We start from the raw sequence: 21100 nt of genomic DNA on the forward strand, positions 1-21100 counted from the left end.
TCCAACAACGCCTGGAAGGCGCCAGGGTTAGCTAGTAGTAGTTTGGATTTGATTTCCCGCCTTTCACTCCCTTTAAGGAGTCTCAAAGCGGAGAGAGGACAGAGAGCGGCTGGGGCAGAAATGGACGCTTGTGTTTTCTCCCCAGCAGTCACCAAGGGACTAGTCCTCATCGCGCAGCGCCCGGAGTGGATACGGAGGGCAACCGAGAAGAACCTCAGAGAACCAGACGCTGCCTTCCGTGACTCTCGCGCGTAAAAGCGGGTGGCACTATGGGCTGGGGGCGTCCAAGCTGGGCCCTTCCCTCCTCTTTTCCAGCCGCTGCCTTGTGGGGCACGCAAAAGGGTCGGTTGCCCCTCTTTGCGCCGCTGGAAAAAGGGGGAGAACAACACGGCGCAGCATGTAACCCTCCGTGCACGCAGAGGGCGCGCGAGAGAAGGAGGAGGAAGCGGGAAATAACCGTCAAAGCCGTCTTCCTCTTCCTGCGAGCGAGAAGGAAAAGCTTCGATGTTGAAGCGTGGCTGCGAGGCCGGGAAAAGGGAAGGGAAGCGTTGCGTCTTTGGAGCCGACAGTGATCAAAGTTCGGTGGAATCTTCGCCGCTCCAACGTTCTCTTTCCCACGCTCAGCGTTCTCTTTCCCACGCTCAGCGTTCTCTTTCCCACGCTCAACGTTCCATCGCGCTGCCTTCTTTCACCAGCGTTCCGTGTCGTCGTTCAGGATTGGAATAGCTGATATCTTTTTTTCTTTCTAATAAGAACAACTACTTTTGCTTCCGACGCGGCCTTTCCAGCCGCTGGATTATGAGCAGCAGCGAGTCGCCCGACTGTCCGGCGACGTCAGGTAGGATGGTGCAAAGTCTCTGTGACGATGGAGCCAGGTGCCCCGTTCATTTAGGGCGTGTCAGTTCAGGAGCTGAAATTTAATGTTTGCCTATTTATTCAGTGAGGGGATCTGAAAAACATGTTTTGGGGCATGAGGAATTTAAATCTCTTATTTTTGTGACTGGACAGCATTTGGGTTGGTAAGGGTACATTTGAATAAGAAGCAAATGAACTGCTCTCGGAAGGCCAGAGAATTTTAATTTTGTCTTCTGAAAGTGCCAGGTAATAGAAAATATGTACAATATATAAATATATAATAAATAATATAACTGCAAGTACTTGGCAATCGTTTTTAAGGATTTGTATGCACTATTGCACACATTTTATTTACCAAGCAAAAACTTAAGTTACATTAATTTAACCAAAGGACCTTTTGAATTCCCTAGTCACGTTATAACTTTTTAGCACCCCTCATTTTTTGAAAATGGAAGTTGAAAAACTAAACAGGCCCTACCAACTAGTGCATTTCCTTCTCTTACTGGTTCTGTGGAAAATACTAATTGGGATTTACCCTGCCAATATGTACCTTAGTGTTACTTTGTTAGCATATTGTGCTGTAGGGGCGGATTGAGCTCATCAACCTGGAAAGACAGACCATCTGATAATAATAATAATAATTTTTATTTATACCCCGCCCTCCCCAGCCAAGGCAGGGCTCAGGGTGGCTAACAAGCAATAATAAAAACAAGTTGAATGAATACAACTTAAAAACAAGATTAAAATACAACAATTAAAATATTGAAACATTAAAATATTAAAATGCAGCCTCATCACAGGAGGAGAAAGGAAAAAGGAAAAAGAAAGAGGGGGAGGGAATCAAATTGGCTCCAAGCCAAAGGCCAGGCAGAGCAACTCTGTCTTACAGGCCCTGCAGAAAGAAATCAGATCCTGCAGGGCCCTGGTCTCAGGAGACAGAGCGTTCCACCAGGCTGGGGCCAGTGTTGAAAAGGCCCTGGCTTTGGTTGAAGCTAATCTAACTTCCTTAGGACCCGGGACCACTAGGGTGTTGCTATTTATGGACCTTGAGGCTCTCCGTGGGGCATACCGGGAGAGGCGGTCCCGTAGGTACGAGGGTCCTAGGCCGTGAAGGGCTTTAAAGGTCAAAAGCAGCACCTTAAATCTGACCCTGTACTCCACCGGGAGCCAGTGCAGCTTGAAAAGCTAAAAGAAGGAAAACACTTATCCCAAACCTCCACGGCCTTTTCGGAGAACACAACACAAATCCAGAGTGGATTCCCTAAGATGGTTGGATGGTGCCTTGTATGGCTCCCTCTGGCAACTCCTGCAGCCAAGCTGATTCTGCTTTCCTCTGGACCACATCAGTGAGGCCAAGAGGGGAGTCTTGTTGTCTGGGCAGCCCAGGACCTCCACACACACTACCCAGGCTTGCGCTCCTGGGAAGTCGCTTTGGTGGTTTTACTTCATCTCTTTGCTTCTTGAGACAGACAGATGCCAACAATATTGCGCTGATTTTGTCTGTTGGGGAAATCAATAGGACTTCAAAGTTTTTTGTTTGGATTGTGCTGCATATTTAATTAAGCTCTATTTTTAGATCCACGGGGTGTGTAAAATTCCTGCCCTCCCAGGTTGCCTGTTTTTTCCTGTTAATATAAAGCATAATAATAATATAATTTATTATTTATACCCCGCCCATCTGGCTGGGTTTCCCCAGCCACTCTGGGAAGCTCCCAACAGAATAATAATAATAACAATAAAGCAATCAAACATTAAAAACTTCCCTAAACAGGGCTGCCTTCAGATGTCTTCTAAAAGTCAGATAGTTGTTTACTGTATTTCCTTGACATCTGATGGGAGGGCGTTCCACAGGGTGGGCACCACTGTTGAGAAGGCCCTCTGCCTGGTTCCCTGTAGCTTCACTTCTCAGCAGTGAGGGAACCGCCAGAAGGCCCTCGGAGCTGGACCTCAGTGTCCAGGCTGAACGATGGGGGTGGAGACGCTCCTTCAGGTATACTGGGCCAAGGCCGTTTGGGGCTTTAAAGGTCAGCACCAACACTTTGAATTGTGCTCGGAAATGTACTGGGAGCTGTGGCGTTCGTACGGAGCCCCCGGTCGTCTCACGGACTCTTGACCCGTACACCACTAATCCGCTGCCACCAACCAGGTCCTCCCTGGTAAAATCACTTCAGTCTCTGTCAGCTTTTTAATTAATAAAGAAGAGTGTATTTTATTTCAGACACAAAACTTTTACAGCATACCAAACGGTGTTCCTCTTTACTTCCTTAGTCTTATGTTCCTCTCTCTATCTCTGCTACCTTCCCCCACACTCAAGGGCCAACTCCCCTAACTGTCTCTCTATTACCAACTGCCTTTCCCAACCAGCCAACCAATGAAATCCAACCAAATACCCACCCACAACTCCCAACGAACTCCTCCCAGAACTAGTTTTATAGACCCACTGACTCCACCCCCCTGGGTCCTGTCTGTGCAACCTATTTAACTATTTCCCCTCCAGCACTCTCTCATATATGTTAACGTCACAGGAGCCAGTGTAGGTCTTTCAAGACCGGTGTTATATGGTGCCGGCAGCCACTCCCAGTCTGCAGTCTAGCTACCGCATTCTGGATTAATTGTAGTTTCCGGGTCACTTTCAAAGGTAGCCCCACACACATTGCAGTAGTCCAAGCAGGAGATAACCCGAGTGCGCACCACTCTGGCAAGACAATCTGTGGGCAGGTAGGGTCTCAGCCGGTGTGCCAGATGCTGATTTTGTTTGTTGGAGAAACCAATGGGACTTCGAAGTGTTTGTTCAGATTGTACCACATGTTTCATTAACCTCTGTTTTTAGATCCATGGGATGTGTAAAATTCCTCCCCTCCCAGGTTGCCTGTTTTATTCCTGTTAATACAGTGGTACCTCAGGTTACATACGCTTCAGGTTACAGGCTCCGCTAACCCAGAAATAGTGCTTCAGGCTAAGAACTTTGCTTCAGGATGAGAACAGAAATCGGGCTCTGGCGGCGCAGTAGCAGCGGGAGGCCCCATTAGCTAAAGTGGTGCTTCAGGTTAAGAACAGTTTCAGGTTAGGTAAGGACCTCCGGAACGAATTAAGTACTTAACCTGAGGTACCACTGTATATGAGGGATGCGGGTGGCGCTGTGGGTTAAAGCCTCAACGCCTAGGACTTGCCGATCAAAAGGTCGGCGGTTCGAATCCCCGCGGCGGGGTGCGCTCCCGTCGTTCGGTCCCAGCGCCTGCCAACCTAGCAGTTTGAAAGCACCCCCGGGTGCAAGTAGATAAATAGGGACCGCTTACCAGCGGGAAGGTGAACGGCGTTCCGTGTGCTGCGCTGGCTTGCCAGATGCAGCTTCTCACGCTGGCCACGTGACCCGGAAGTGTCTGCGGACAGCGCTGGCTCCCGGCCTATGGAGTGAGATGAGCGCACAACCCTAGAGTCTGGCAAGACTGGCCCTTACGGGCAGGGGTACCTTTACCTTTTTTTTTACCACTGTATAAGGCATGCCTAAGACCGTTGTGTTAAGCTGAATTTCAGGCTTCTGCTTGGCTTGGCTAACCTGTATTATGGCGTTTGTGTGTTCTCCTTCCTCTCCAGCCGTGGCGTCGTACACTTGCATCACTTGCCGCGTGGCTTTCAAGGATGCCGATGTCCAGCGTGCCCACTACAAGACCGACTGGCACAGGTACAACCTGAAACGGAAAGTCGCCGAGATGCCACCTGTCACTGCTGAGAACTTCCAGGAGAGGGTTCTGGCGCAGAGAGCCGGGCTGGAGGAGCAGAACAAGGCGACTGCTACCTACTGCACGGCTTGCAGCAAGAGGTTCTCCAACTTCAACGCTTACGAGAACCACCTGAAGTCCAAGAAGCACCTGGAGCTCGAGAAGAAAGCCGTCCAGGCGGTCAGCAAGAAGGTCGAACTCCTGAACGAGAAGAACTTGGAGAAAGGCCTCGCTCAAGAGAATGTCGACAAAGATGCCATGAATGCTGCCATCCAGCAAGCCATCAGAGCCCAGCCCTCCCTGTCTCCAAAGAAGGCTCCCTTCTTGCCTGGCGGTGCTGCTGGGTCTTCAGTTGCTGCGGAAAGTAGCAGAGAGCGTGCGGAAAAAGCTCCCCGGCTGCAGTGGTTTGAGGAACAGGCCAAGAAGCTGGCAAGAGAACAATCGGAGGAAGAAGAGGAGGCCGACGATATGGAAGAAGGTAGCAGGGCAAGGGCAGTTTATTCTGGCAGCAGTCTTTTGAGGATTTTGGATGCTTTAGCACAGGAAAAGCCATAATAATAATAATAATAATAATAATAATAATAATAATAATAATAGAGTTTCCCCAGCCACTCTGGGCAGCTACCAATCAAGTGTTAAAAATAATACAGCGTTAAATATTAAAAACTTCCCTGCACAGGGCTGCCTTCAGATGTCTTTTAAAAATAGGATAGCTGCTTATTTCCTTCTCATCTGAAGGGTGTTCCACAGGGTGGGTGCCACTACCGAGAAGGCCCATCTTTCTGGTTCCCTGTATCCTCACTTCTTGCAGTGAGGGAACCGCCAGAAGGCCCTCAGTGCTGGATCTCAGTGTCTGGGCTGAACGATGAGGGTGGAGACGCTCCTTCAGGTATTCTGGACTGAGGCCGTTTAGGGCTTTAAAGGTCAGCATCAACACTTTGAATTGTGCTCGGAAACGTACTGGGAGATCTTCTGGACTACAATTCCCATAATTCCTGGCCATGTTGGCTGAGGCTGATGGGAGGTGGTCAACAACAACATGTGTTTGTGTTGTCTGACCCCTGGTTTATTAGAAAGTCCCATTCATAGGCTTTGTACAGCAGCTAGTTCAAATCAGCAGTTTATATCTAGGCTGAAAATATAGAGGAGATAGGGAGAATTTGGGCTGCTTGAATATTTTTTAAAAAATTGTTTTAACAAAAAATTTATACCACTTGATTGTAAGAAAACCGCTAAGTTGGTTACAAAAATATAGAGCAATAAAATTATTGATAACAATGGTTAAAATACATGTATAGAAAAACATTCCGAAGGATTGTTAGAATTCATAGTAGCTCAAAGGAGGTAAAACATATGTAGCTTCGTCTCAACAGACTTGCCTAAAGAAAAATGTGGGGGTTTTTTGCCAATTATATGGCCTTCGCCCAGTATGCCTGAAAGAGCGTCTCCACCCCCATCGTTCAGCCCAGACACTGAGGTCCAGCTCTGTGGGTCTTCTACTGGTTCCCTCACTACGAGAAGTGAGGTTACAGGGAATCAGGCAGAGGGCCTTCTTGGTAGTGGCGCCCGCCCTGTGGAATGCCCTCCCACCAGATGTCAAGGAAATAAACAACTATCTGACTTTTAGAAGACTTCTGAAGGCAGCCCTCTTTAGGGAAGTTTTTAATGTTTGATGTTTTATCGTGTTCTGTTGGGGCTGGGGAAATTATTGTTATTGTTATTATTGATTTTCAAAAAACAACAACCAACTGTCACCAAATTAATACAAAGTTAAAGCCTAAACAAAAAATTTTTTAAGCAGGCACTAAAAAGAAGACAGCACAGTGTTCTTAGGGAGTTTTTTTAGTGTTCGCCTTGAACGCTCAAGCAGCCCAAATGATTTTGGGAGCAATCAAGGGGATGGTAGACCATTCATAATTATGAGATCACTAGCCTGCCGCTTGTATTGAATGGTTAACCTGCATCTTTTGCTCAGCATGAAAAGATTCCTCCTAAGCTTTCGCTTTCGCTTGGTTTGAAAGGTTGGGAGGATGTAGACTCAGATGAAGATCTGGAGGTTGAAGAAGGACCAATGGAAGGAATCCAAGATGAGGCCGAGGAGAGTGTGTCTGGGAAGGATCACCCCAGCTCAGACGCGATCCCAGTAACTGACTGCTTATTCTGTTCCCACCATTCAAGCTGCCTCATGAAGAATGTGTCCCACATGACAAAAGTTCACAGTTTCTTTATTCCAGATATAGAATATCTTGTGGATATCAGAGGTCTGATTAAGTACTTGGGTAAGTCTTAAGACATGCCAGCCTCAACTATCTCAAGTTCTCTTGTTGATTTTAAGAGGGCATCATGTGGCATTCATCTCAGTGTTTTTCCTCAGAGCAAAATACATATCATTTGAAACAGGGTGGATTTGATTTAAATCAAATTTAAATCGCGATTTAAATCCCTAGTCAGTAAGATTTGATTTAAATCTTTTTTTTTTTTTTTTTTACAGAAAGACTCATTCTTGCTGGTATAATCTTAATATTTACAACCAGATGAAGGTTTCATTTTTTGAATAATAAATTTTCAGAGTAGTTTTTACAGTTATATCAAAAATTACGGATTTGGTTAACTATTTGGTTAACTATTAGAAATACATAGATAATTAGGAAATTATTGCGAGGTGAACTGATACAAGGCTATTATATTTGTGGGGGACGCGGGTGGCGCTGTGATCTAAACTACTGAGCCACTTGGGCTTGCCGATCGGAAGGTCGGCAGTTCAAATCACAGCGATGGGGTGAGCTTCCGTTGCTCTGTCCCTGCTCCTGCCAACCTAGCAGTTCAAAAGCACTCCAGTGCAAGTAGATAAATAGTTGCTGCTGCGGCGGGAAGGTAAACGGCATTTTTGTGTGCTGTGGTTTCCATCACAGTGTCCCATTGCACCAGAAGCAGTTTAGTCCTGCTGGCCACATGACCTGGAAAGCTGTCTGTGGACAAACGCCGGCTCCCTTGGCCTGAAAGTGAGATGAGTGCCGCAAACTTAATTCTATTGTAACAAACTAAATTCTACTGTACAAACTTAATTCTATTGTGTTTCATGTTCACTTAGTCCGGTATGTGAATCTGGTTTGGGACTGTAATAAATTTCACGCAGTCATGAGTGCCACAACCCCATAGTCGCCTTTGACTGGACTTAACCGTCCAGGGGTCCTTTACCCTACCTCTTTAATATTTTATTTGTGAACATTTTTGTATTTACTGTATAATGTGAAGCAGGGGTGTGGTCTTCCAGATGTTGCTAGACTTAAAACTTCCACGGGGTTAATTTGATTTGGGAGTTCAGCAACACACAGGTTTCCCATCCCTGATGTACAGTAGAACAACTTTTGGGCTGTAGAATGCTGTGAAACCACCAAATACGTTGCGTTAGCATAAGATGGGAGAGTACAGTGTGTGTATCTTTCTCCTCACAACCTACAGGAGAGAAGGTTGGCATTGGGAAGATCTGCCTGTGGTGCAATGAGAAGGGGAAATCCTTCTACACGACGGAAGCTGTGCAGGCCCATATGAACGACAAAAGCCACTGCAAGCTCTTCACGGAAGGAGATGCTGCTCTGGAGTTTGCAGACTTCTATGACTTCAGGTGGGAAAGGGCAGCGGCCAAATTTAGACACACAGCAAATGAAACGTTTCAATTTTGGCATTTGCATTGGTCTAGTATTGTGCTGGGACATGGGTGGCGCTGTGGGTTACCCACAGAGCCTAGGACTTGCCAATCAGAAGGTCGGCGGTTCAAATCCCCGCGACGGGGTGAGCTCCCGTTGCTCAGTCCCTGCTCCTGCCAACCTAGTAGTTTGAAAGCACATCAAAAGTAGATAAATAGGTACCGCTCCGGCGGGAAGGTAAACGGCGTTTCCGTGTGCTGCTCTGGTTCGCCAGAAGCGGCTTAATCATGCTGACCACATGACCCGGAAGCTGTACGCCGGCTCCCTCGGCCAATAAAGCGAGATGAGCGTCGCAATCCCAGAGTCGGCCATGACTGGACCTAATGGTCAGGGGTCCCTTTACCTTTACTAGTATTATGCTACTAGGGTAACATACACAAGCAAGACTCTCGTGGGTGGGCAGAGTAACATACTACTTTCCTGCTGCTGCTGCTGCTCTCTAACCATGGTTGGATCCTGGCATTGGAAACAAGTCGCTTTATTCTGCTTGCTCACAAAGTGTTCGCTCACTGGAGCGGTGTGGGGCTTTGTTAACGTGGAAGCAGCCTTCTTCTCACTTGATTGCTGACATGTCTGTTAGCCTCTTGAAAACCAGTGGCTTCCCCAAAAATCCATTTGACCTTTCAGAAGTCTGTTTGGCTACAAGCTTGCTTATATGCTCACGTGAAGCCCAAACATTTTATTTGACAAGAATTTCTGCAGCAGTGGGACAGATGCTTGCTAGACATTTAGCTGAACAAGCAAGGGTGCTGGATAGCTATGATCCTTTGGTGTAGGCAGCGGAGGGGAAATGTACATCGGAAACATGTTAAAAGGTAGTCAGTTAATCTGAGCCCACAGGATAAGGTAAAGGTAAAGGGACCCCCTGACCATTAGGTCCAGTCGTGACCAACTCTGGGGTTGCGGCGCTTATCTCGCTTTATTGGCCGAGGGAGCTGGCATACAGCTTCCGGGTCATGTGGCCAGCATGACTAAGCCGCTTCTGGCGAACCAGAGCAGCACATGGAAATGCCGTTTACCTTCCCGCCGGAGTGGTACCTATTTATCTATTTGCACTTTGACGTGCTTTTGAACTGCTAGGTTGGCAGGAGCAGGAACTGAGCAACGGGAGCTCACCCCATCGCGGGGATTCAAACCACCAACCTTCTGATCAGGAACTCCTAGGTTCAGTGGTTTAACCCACAGCGCCACCCACGTCCCAGGTGTAGCAGCTGATGGTGTACCAGCTGATGGACCAAGAAATATGGGCCACAATCTACCAGAAATCACTTTTGCATAAGCCCTTTTGAATCTAAAATAGAACTTCAAAGAAGGTTGTGCTGATAATACTAAATTTTCCCTTCAGCAGGCTGCTCTAATGCAAAGTGTTTTATTTTGTAAAATGTATAGGCTGCTTTTCACCAAAATATTTACTATTCGGTGGCCAACATACGCTATGAGTTGGCGTTCAGCATCCGCTAGTCATTGCGGACCCTAACCCTTAAACGTTGTAGTAAATGTAAACTTGAGTACAGGGGAACCCACAGTGGAATTCTTAAGGGTTTCTGTGCTTCAGCTGTATAACTTAACTCTTCAAACTGTCGCATGTACAAGGGGAAAGAAGTCAAATCTGCAATTGCCTGGTAAGCTCAGAAACAAGAAGGCTATTTAATAATAAAAAAAGACTTGACATCTAGATTGTTTTAAACTTTTGGTGGTGTTCAATAAGAAGTTACTTAAATTCCCATATGTCTAGAAACCGTTCCCCTGTTTTTTTAACTACCCAAGATTTGGACAATCATATTTTGGCTTAACTATATGTTATTATGCCATTAGGCCATTTATTAAGATGGTATATTAAGCCAGGATTTGATCATCTGAATACAACCACTGTCTCCACCTTGCCACTGGTACTTGGTCTCCAGCGATAACCTTTTAACTTAAAACCTACATTCTGTTAGGTTATTGTTGTATAGCCCCATCATATGGATACAGTGTGTTCTTTTACAGCAGACTAGAATAATAGTATAGCCTTGTTTGTTTGTTTGTTTGTTTGTTTGTTTGTTTGTTTGTTGCATCAAAATATATACAGCTATATCATAAATATATATCACAGCAGTTTACAATAACATAAAAACATAAATTCAAACAGTAACATCATAAAGCATTAAAAGCAAAAAGAGCTTTAAAACAGGCATCCGTAGACCATTGTGGGTGACAGTCAGCTGGGACTGTACCATTCTAGGTTAAGGTGAGGGATTTCATTCTTGCTTATCCCCATAGAAACAATGCAGACTCCTTGCATGTAGAAAACTAGCGCATCACAGTGAGAGCTATGCTAGAACCTTTCTCCCTGGTATAAGTACAGGAGTTCTTCTATTCCTTTTTAATTTTTTCAAAGGGGAGCATTGAGATATGCGGTCCTCTAGCTCTCATCTAAAGTGTTGCAATCCTCTAGCTCTCATCTAAAACCTCCACGTTTCCTGATTTTCCTGTGCTTGGCGCCTTCCTGTTTTCCTGGTCCTGGTAGGGTTATACTACTTGACAGTTGTGAATGAGAAGATCAGCTTTGGGTGTGTTGAGAAGCCAAGTCTCATTCGAACGCTATTCCAGAACCTTGCAGTGGCTTTGGTGTCAGAGTTCTGGAGTATATGTAGCCGTTTGTGGCATATTACTCAAAAGAGACTTTCACCTCCTCCTCAGAAGTTTTAATGGGTAACCTGTGTACATCACTTGTTGGTAGCTGGTCTTGAGGTTGAGCTGTTATTTCTGTTTCATAGGAGCACTTATCCTGACTATCAGGAAGGAGATGGTGCAGAGATGTCTGAAGAACTGCCACCAGAGAAGAATTTGGATTATGATGATGATTCAATGGAGCTGATTTTACCTTCAGGTATGTGTATTCTTGAAATAAACCAGGATCATCCCAAGTGATCACTTTACAGATTCAGTAGCAATTAGTGCAAGTCAGGCTGGGTGGTTCACACAGTTGCCTTCTAAATGACTTGCCTTGAAGGTGAGCTGTCCCTGCCTTTCCCCAGAATATTAAATAATAATACTATTTTTTTTATTTATACCCCACCCATCTGGCTGGGTTTCCCCAGCTACTATGGGTGGCTTACAGCATATCCAAAAATATAAAACTTCAAGCATTAAAAACCTCCGAATACAGGGCTGCCTTCAGATGTCTTCTAAAAGTTGTGTAATTTTTTAATCTCCTGGACATCTGAAGGGAGGGCGTTCCACAGGGCGGGTGCCACTACCGAGAAGGCCCTCTGCCTGATTCCCTGTCACCTCACTTCTCATAGTGAGGGAACCAGCAGAAGACCCTCTGAGGAGGACCTCAGTGTCTGGGCTGAACAATGGGGGTGGAGACGCTCTTTCAGGTATACTGCGCTGAAGCCGTTTAGGACTTTAAAGGTCAGCACCAACACTTTGAATAGTGCTCAGAAACGTACTGGGAGCCAGTGAAGATCCTTTATGAGTAGTGTTATATGGTTCCAGCAACCACTCCCAGTCACCAGTCTGGCTGCCGCATTCTGGATTAGTTGTAGTTTCCAGGTCACCTTCAAAGGTAGCCCCACTTAGAGCGCATTGCAGTAGTCCAAGCGGGAGATAACCAGGGCATGCACCACCCTGGCAAGACACTCTGTGGGCAGGTAGGGTCTCAGCCTGCATACAAGATGGAGCTGGTAGATAGCTGCCCTGGACACAGAATTAACCTGCACTTCCATGGACAGCTGTGAGTCCAAAATGACTCCCAGGCTGCGCACCTGGACCTTCAGGGGCACAGTTACCCTATTCAGGACCAGGGAGTCCCCCACACCCACCCGCCCCCTGTCCCCCAAAAAACAGTACTTCTGTCTTGTCAGGATTCAACCTCAGTCTGTTAGCCATCATCCATCTGCCAGCCGCCTCCAGGCACTCACACAGGACCTTCACCACCATCACTGGTTCTGATCTGAAGGAGAGGTAGAGCTGGGTATCATCCGCATACTGGTGGACACCCAGTTTTTTTACTAATGCTATGACTGCGGTGTGTGCATGCCTCTGTCCAGGAACCAGCATCCGTTGGCAGATTTTGACCCCCTGAAGCAAGTTCCTTGCTCCATCAGTTGTTGATCCACTGATGGTTGGGTTGATGTGCGTGGAGAAGTCGAGTCTGTTGCAGTGGGATTAGTCAACAAGAACTTTGTGGGGCAGGGCTGTTGAGGGCCTTTGTTTCTTATCCATCCCTAAGAGAAGAGTCTTAAAGAAAAAAGACCTCAGCCCAGTGTGTGCCACGTTATTGCATCTCTGCCTGTGCTCTCCAATCTTATAAGGCATACTCAGAAGAAAGTTGTGTTGACTTCAGTGTGGCAGCATTCACAGTGAGCACACTGAACGTTATAGACTTAACATGCAATGTTCCAATCAAGGTCTGAAGGCACAAGCTATACAGCAGCCTTGGGAAGCCTTAACTTCGCTGCCTTAAGTTCCATGTTGAAATAAAAGTGGAATGTACCGTATTTTTCGCACCTAGTTTTTGGAGGAGGAAAACAAGAAAAAAAATATTTTGAATCTCAGAAGCCAGAACAGCAAGAGGGATCGCTACGCAGTGAAAGCAGCAATTTTTCTTGCTGTTCTGGCTTCTCGGATAGCTGCGCAGCCTGCATTCGCTGTTTTGCTCTCCATATAGAGCAAAAAATACGGTCATGTACTAATCATGAATAAACGGTTTGTTCCATTACTTTCAGTGCAGCTAATAGATGGGGACGGTGCTAACCTTTCCATTTGGTTGACTTGCAGCAGCAATCACCTTGCAAAATTCCCAGGCACACCCCTTAAGCTTGCTGGTCATTTTCGTACGTGTGTCTTTAATATTGCGCTGTCTGAGAAATGGGGAAATCACTTCCCGGCTTTAAAAATCTCATAGGAGAGGTCTGCAGGCGTATGACAACACAGTTCTGCTGTGACCCCGGCGGGTCTAGCCTTGAGATCCACATTTATGCCACTCTAAAGGAAGTATGTGCTTTAAATGGGAGAGCAAAACAAAGAATTTGATTTAAACCAGCAAAGTAGAGTGTGAGGTCTCAGGATTCTGCGCCTGTTAGAGTTCTCTTTCACGGATTAAAAATCCTTATGGGGACAGGAAAGTTCTTTTTTATAAAAAAAAGAAAATTGGTGGTAACATATGATAAAGGTGGGCTGCAAATGAAATGAAATGCTCTCTTTCAGAGCCTTGTGAGTGATTTCTAGCACATTACAGTGCAGCGTCATCACATACTGAGGGCAGTGCTTAGAGAGAACACTCTGTGATTTGTATGTTATCAACACACTTTTGTATAGGTGATGTCTAGCTCAGGCTTTTAAACCATGGGTAAGCAAACTAAGGCCTGGGGGCTGGATCCGGCCCAATCGCCTTCTAAATCCGGCCCGCGGATGGTCCAGGAATCAGCGCGTTTTTACATGAGTAGAATGTGTGCTTTTATTTAAAATGCATCTCTTGAGTTATTTGTGGGGCATAGGAATTCATTCATTATTTTTCTTCAAAATATAGACTGGCCCCCCACAAGGTCTGAGGGACAGTGGACCGGCCCCCTGCTGAAAAACTTTGCTGACCCCAAATTTAAACTGTTGATGCAAATATTTAAACATGTAAGCCACTAGATGGCACTTTCGGGATGCTAGCATTCCGATTCCTGAACTCTGCTTGTTTACGAGATATTGTTCCCATGACAAACGTTGTTCGAAGTTGTCAACACATTCACATGGGTGTGGAATACGATACTTTCTATTCCAGTATATCAGACTTGGGTCGCAGTGTGCATGTAGGGAACACAACACACTGGAAGTCTCTGATTGTTCAAAGCTCCCCTCTTCTTGTTTCAGCCAGTCAGTTCTTTGTGTTCTCTCACCTCCCCAGATACACAGACACACAAATCCATGATGATCTTGTGCTCTTTTTGCTTTGGGGTAGCTCTGAACTATATGCTCTGTTAAGAATAATTTGCCAGGGGAGAATTTTGACCAAGCATTACCGTTGAGGGCTATGTTTCTAATGCTGTGGCTGATTCAGCAAATACAGTTTTAGTGCTTGCAAGGCGTTAGCTGTTAATTTTGCTGCTAGGATTTTACAAAAAATGATAAGGAGTAAACAGAGCAACATGAAGAAGTCGCATTGAAAATACATTAGAGCACAGGGTGGATTTGATTTAAATCAAATTGATTTAAATCACTAGTCAATAAGACTTGATTTAAATCATTTTTTTACAGAAAGACTCATTCTTGCTGGTATAATCTTAATATTTAGAACCAGGTAAAGGTTTCATTTTTGGAAGAATATTTTTTTTACGGTTATATCAAAAATTACTGATTTGGTTATACTATTAGAAATACATAGACAAATGTTCATGGAATTTTTGTGAGGTTTAGTAAGTTAGCTGTTTATATTTGGACAACTTTTCTGCTGTACTTTATTGGAAGGAGAAAAATAATAATTTCCTTAATAATAGTTTAAACAGTTTATTTAACTACAACAATAACATTATAGCAAATGTATCCATGTTTGTTGTGATGTGGTTAAACATTTTTTAAAATGTTAGAATGAGTTTTAGCACACATGAAAAACTTAAAACAAATTCTTTTTTCCTGATGACTAGCCTTTGGACTATAATGTAACTTAAATAGAAAACTATCTTTAGAAATATTTTTCCTCCAAAAGATTTTTTTTAAAAAAACCAATTTAAATGAAAAAATCCAATTAATTTTTTTAAAATCCATTTAAAAAAATCATTGATTTTTATCCACCCTGATAGAGCATCACTTAACCAAAACTGAAGAGAAGAAAAGCCTAAGAGAGAGGGAGAGAGTGTTAATTAGCCATTTTCCCTTTTTGTTTCATGTAGCCTGCTATGGCAGTACGTAAAAAAAAGGGGGCGCTGTGGGTTAAACCACAGAGCCTAGGACTTGCCGATCAGAAGGTCGGCGGTTTGAATCCCTGCGACGGGGTGAGCTCCCGTTGCTCGGTCCCTGCTCCTGCCAACCTAGCAGTTCGAAAGCACGTCAAAGTGCAAGTAGATAAATCGGTACCGCTCTGGCGGAAAGGTAAACAGTGTTTCTGTGCGCTGCTTTGGCTCGCCAGAAGTGGCTTAGTTGTGCTGGCCACATGACCCGGAAGCTGTACGCAAGCTCCCTCGGCCAGTAAAGCGAGATGAGCGCCACATCCCCAGAGTCGTCCGCGACTGGACCTAATGGTCAGGGGTCCCTTGACCTTTACCTAGTCTGCTATGGCAGTACGTAAAGAAAGGGGTGTTCAACTCCCCACCCCCAAATGTGTGAAATCCTTAGAAGTTCTGAAGAGCCATTGCAACTCACTGCAATGGGATGGAATTCTGAAGTTCTCAGAATGAAGTGAGAACCACATTTTTAACATGGTTGGGAACTGTTTTGGGGACAAGGGGGTCATATTATCCCAGTAGAAATCTGTCGGGGACTGCATTCCAATAGTGGGTGAGGCCACACGCAATCATTAAACACTCATACAGCTGTTTCCCATGGAAATAGAGGCATATATTTAATTTTTAGTAACTCGAGCTTCACTGTCCATTTTCTCTGTGAATAGTTTTTTCCAAACTGTGTTAAAGGGTGTTGGGACTTTCCCCCCCTAAAAACCTGTCCTGCCTATGCAGAAAGCGAAAGACTTTGCAAGTCCCGCAGAAGAATGCAGATTATAAGCAGAACTGCAAGCTCTGTCTAATGTTTTACAATTGTTTATGTGCTGTAAGCCGCCCGGAGTGTCTGGGGAAACCCAGCCGGGTGAGTGGGGTATAAATAATAAAAAATATTATTATTACTACTACTATTACAACAGAACCGTTTGCAGAGGAAGGAGCTGCAATTGTATGCTTTACACATCATCAAAAACCTGTTTTACATTCTTCATGCTGAACAGCTGGGGGCTGGATTGCAGGTCCACCCCCCCCCCCCCGCCCAATCCCTGATTTAAGGAAGTAAAAGATAGGTCTTTCTGTAGAATTGGGTGTTTTCTATACACCCATAGTTTGTTGGTGCTAGAGATATGCAAGCTTGTTCAGTCTAGCATCATGGTGAAATGTTCAGGTTTGCTTTGTGCGTAAGTAAGTACAGTGGTGCCTCAGGTTACATACACTTCGGGTTACAGACGCTTCAGGTTACAGACTCCGCTAACCCAGAAATAGTGCTTCAGGTTAAGAACTTTGCTTCAGGAGGAGAACAGAAATCGTGCTCTGGCAGCACGGCGGCAGCGGGAGGCCCCATTAGCTAAAGTGGTGCTTCAGGTTAAGAACAGTTTCAGCTTAAGAACGGACCTCCGGAACGAATTAAGTACTTAACCTGAGGTACCACTGTATTATAAACAACCAGGGTCTCCCGTATTCCATGTGGAGTTCTTCTTACCTGGATTTTAGTCTACAGTGGTACCTTGGTTTTCAAACATCTCCATTGATGGACATTTCAGTTTTCGAACTGCGTAAACCCGCAAGTAAAAGCTTCAGTTTTTGAACAAGCCTCGGAAGTTGAACTTGCCACGTGGCTTCTGTACTGAGTTTTCCGTATTGAGAATTCCGTTTTGAGTTTTCGAACGTTTTGGAACTTGGAACAGTCTTCCGGAATGGATTACGTTCAAAAACTGAGGTACCACTGTACATCGTTTAGTCTTGTTTGGTATAGTAAGCTGCCCCTTGCAGATCTGGAAGGTATGATATAAATCTCTACATGTTCTTTATATAGTATGTTATTTACAGTTACTTCTACCCTAAATGGCATTGTTTACCCTCCCTTATGGCAGTGGTTTCCAGTTAGCTAAGTACTATGGACTCCCTGTTTTTCAGAAGTCAAACCATGGACCCACTACTTTTGAAAACGTTGATATCTCTATGGTAGTTTTTGTTATGTAAATGGTTTCACAGATCCCCCGAGTGGGTTACGCATTCCTGCAATTGGGAACCACTTCCTTATGGGATTCTGAGTTTCTGGGATTCTGTGGCTAATGATAACCCCATTTTCCAGTTTACCTTTGTTTTAAAAGCTACTCTGTTGCTTTAATACTCACATTTCCTTCTTACAAAGGTGCCCGGATCGGTCACCGTTCATTGATGAGATACTATAAGCAGCGGTTTGGTGCTTCAAGAGCTGTGGCTGTTTCTAAAAATAAACATGCTGTGGGCAGAGTATTGCAGCAATATAAAGCTCTGGGATGGACAGGCGGCACAGGTAAGCAAACAGCATTAGGGTGTTATATCAATACAGTTACTAGCCATTGTCTTTGAGAGGCATCTTTTTCAGCCATAAGAAGGGACATTTTCCTGGAAGTAGCCAATTATAGTAGCTGCCTGCTATTCTCTCTTATTCTGAACTAGTTGGTATACCTTTTCAAAGAGCTGGTTTCTCTTAATTCCATGTGTGTAGCATCTGTCTGGGACGTGGGTGGCGCTGTGGGTTAAACCACAGAGCCTAGGACTTGCCAATCAGAAGGTCGGCGGTTCGAATCCCCACGATGGGGTGAGCTCCCGTTGCACGGTCCCGGCTCCTGCCAACTTAGCAGTTCAAAAGCACGTCAAAGTGCAAGTAGGTACCACTCCAGCGGGAAGGTAAACGGCGTTTCCGTGCGCTGCTCTGGTTCGCCAGAAGCGGCTTAGTCATGCTGGCCACATGACCTGGAAGCTGTACGCCGGCTCCCTCGGCCAATAAAGCGAGATGAGTGCCGCAACCCCAGAGTCGGCCACGACTGGACCTAATGGTCAGGGGTCCCTTGACCTTTACCTTTAGCATCTGTCTAGAGCTTTTTTCAAAGAGGGTCAGATTTGATGAAGTGAACATGTGTGAGGGCCAACCAAAGTTATTGAACTTTTTTTAGGATTGAAGTTGTTGAGCTTTTGGGGGGATTTTACCCCAGGAAATAAACTGCCATACAATTTTACCCCAAAGTTGTTGAGGATTAAAGTTTTATCCCAGGAAAATAACTGCCCCCAAAAACGGACTTTGGACATGCCTGGGCTAGGCATTCTGTTACTTCCCTCTGGGCCTAGTTGTGTGTGTGTGTGTGTGTGTGTGTGTGTGTGTGTGTGTGTGTGTGTATTCTTTGGGAATTTTTAGAGGTTTCTGGCTAACTGCTTTTAGAAACAGAATGCTGGGCTAGATTTAACTGATTGCCAAATTTAGGCATGCTTCCTGGGCCCAAATTTAACACATCTCCCAACATCAACTGCATTTTATGTAGCAAGCCACTAGACCTGTGCAGACATCATTGTAGGACTGGGTGCTTCTGTTCATCATAAAAGTTGCTTTGCCTTCAGGTTAAGTGTTGAATGTTGGAAGGGGTAGTCGGGTGGCACTGTGGTCTAAACCACTGAGCCTCTTGGGCTTGCCGATCAGAAAGTCGGCGGTTCGTATCCCCATGATTGAATGAGCTCCCATTGCTCTGTCCCAGCTCCTGCCAACCTAGCACTTCGAAAGCATGCCAGTGCAAGTAGATAAATGGGTACTGTTGTGGCGGGAAGGTAAACGGCATTTCCGTGCGCTCTGGTTTCCGTCATGGTGTTCCGTTGCGCCAGAAGCGGTTTAGTCCTGCTGGCCACATGACCCGGAAAGCTGTCTGTGGACAGACAGCGGCTTCCTCGGCCTGAAAAGCGAGATGAGAGCCGCAACCCCACAGACGCCTTTGACTGGACTTAACCGTCCAGGGGTCCTTTACGTTTACCTTGAATGTTGGCTCTTTCTCCATAACTTCAGGAGCAGCACTGGCTCGAGAGCGTGACATGCAGTACCTTCAGAGGATGAAGGCCAAGTGGATGCTGAAGACCAGCATGCAGAATAACACTACAAAGCAGATGCACTTCCGCGCGCAAGTCAGGTTCTGAATGTGCCCAGCGATAAGCATGACTAGCCTGAGCTTGCATCGTTCTTTCTGCAATACTGTGGAAGGAAGATCCAGTCGCAGAGAAGTGTGGTACTGCATGCTGCTGTTTCAGCATGTTTCCCAAGGAGATCTCAGCCCGGTGTAACTGGTTGTCAGACTTCAAATCAATAAAGCCTATGCATAAGAAAGCATGTTTTGCTGGTTATTCGCAGTATCGGCTCTCAAGTATCTATGCTGTGCAGCTGAGTTGCACTTCAGACAGTTGAAAGGTTTACTGAGGAAGTGTCAAACACTTTGAACAACGCTGTTAGGTGAGGGGGTCAGTTTTATCCACACACACATACCTTGGATCTCAAACGCTTGGCTCCTGAACAAATTGGCTCCTGAACAATCGAAACCCAGAAGTGACTGTTCCCGTTTTCGAATGTTCTTTTGGAAACCAAACATCCAATGGGGCATCCACGGCTTCCAATTGGCTGCAGGAGCTTCCTGCAGCCAATCAGAGGCCGCACTTTGGTTTCCGAACATTTTGGACTTCCGGAATGGATTCCATTCAACTTCCAAGGTACGGCCGTATTGCAGGGAGCAGCTGCTCAGAAAGAGGAGTTAGTTTGAGAGGCATTTGCAGCAGATGATAACTTCAAACCAGGGCCTTTCTAACCCACACCCAGGCCAAAATGCTATACCAGTTCTCCCTCTGTTTCTGAACACTAGGGAACAGTGAGCCTGGAGCTTGATAATTCACAGAAAAGAGACTACGTTGATAGGTAGGGCAGCAGGCCATAGCAAAAGAGGCCTTGCCGAAGTGTGTGGGGATGAGAGACTTTTGAGCAGATTAACTGGCAAATAGTTTCCGTGATTTCCACAGAAGCCTTGCCTCCAAATTCTGAGCCTTTAACACTTCAGTCCAAATCCTTGACTTTGTATTAAATCCCACAAATTCCAGTGGGGTTTAGTGACTTCCTAACCAGTTTTAAGACTGCATTGTGAGAGATTGCAATGACCACTTTCAGCAGTGATTAAGCAGCCGCCTGGAAGTTGCTTTTCTGTGGCGATGCTTTTATATTCGTGGATGGCATGGAGACGAACTGGTGACATGCTTCAATTAAATGGCATCCTAAATTGAAACCAGGGGGACATAGGTGTCTTACTCTTCCTTGAATCCCCCTTCTACCAGGTTTGTTTTGGTGTGTTTTTTTTTTTTGGTCAGTAAATATATGACAAAATGCAACATCAGCCTTCCCCAAAATGGTGCCTTCCAGATGTTTTGGACTACAATGCCCCTTGGTCTAAGCCGGCACAGCTGGCTACAGACTCACTTCCATGAAGGGGAGGCCATGCTACAAGCGTTTCCTTTTTACCATTTTTTGCAGTCTTGCACCATGTTTCCCTAATGTTTTGCAGGAGAGCACAGACTCAGGCTTTTAAGAAAACACGAATACAGTGGTACCTTGGGTTAAGTACTTAATTCGTTCCTGAGGTTCGTTCTTAACCTGAAACTGTTCTTAACCTGAAGCACCACTTTATCTTCCCGCTGCTGCAGCGCCGCAGGAGTGCGATTTCTGTTCTCATCCTGATGCAAAGTTCTTAACCTGAGGTACTATTTCTGGGTTAGCGGAGTCTGTAACCTGAAGCGTATGTAACCCGAGGTACCACTGTACGGTTAAGTAGGAGGAACCCTTTAGATATATGCAAACTTACCTGGCTCCCTTTGTAAATCTTCTAGCTCTACCCAGGCTCAGCAAACTCACTTCGATGCTTTCGAGCATCACTCAGAGGAATATTTTTCGAGAGATAACCAGTCTGACTCCATCACAAGTGGCCTTTCTCACAGAAACGTCGCGGTGCATACAATTAACATTCATCACACACGAGTGGGCATCTCAAGAGAATAAAAACAAGGGGAATGCAAATCAGTATCACAAAAAACTGCCTGACCTCTGAGCTTATAATGCCTACTTCAT

The 21100-nt window shown here is 45.4% G+C and overlaps 1 protein-coding gene across 2 annotated transcripts; it reads left to right on the forward strand.

Annotated features, from left to right (window-relative positions):
• The first annotated feature begins 390 nt into the window (after window positions 1–390).
• ZNF622 (zinc finger protein 622) lies at window positions 391–19324 on the forward strand. 2 transcript variants are annotated; one of them, XM_028737962.2, is made up of 7 exons: window positions 391–838; window positions 4450–5052; window positions 6596–6853; window positions 8037–8199; window positions 11041–11153; window positions 17348–17491; window positions 19010–19324. In XM_028737962.2, the coding sequence occupies exons 1-7, from the start codon at window positions 799–801 to the stop codon at window positions 19135–19137; spliced, it is 1449 nt and encodes a 482-aa protein (XP_028593795.2). In that variant the 5' UTR covers window positions 391–798; the 3' UTR covers window positions 19138–19324. The 2 variants fall into 2 exon arrangements, with proteins under 2 accessions (XP_028593795.2, XP_077789482.1); XM_077933356.1 differs by lacking the exon at window positions 391–838 and adding an exon at window positions 3301–3573.
• The last annotated feature ends 1776 nt before the right edge of the window (window positions 19325–21100 follow it).

Source organism: Podarcis muralis, chromosome 8 (assembly GCF_964188315.1).
Source record: "Podarcis muralis chromosome 8, rPodMur119.hap1.1, whole genome shotgun sequence".
In the NCBI taxonomy this organism is placed as follows: domain Eukaryota; kingdom Metazoa; phylum Chordata; class Lepidosauria; order Squamata; family Lacertidae; genus Podarcis; species Podarcis muralis.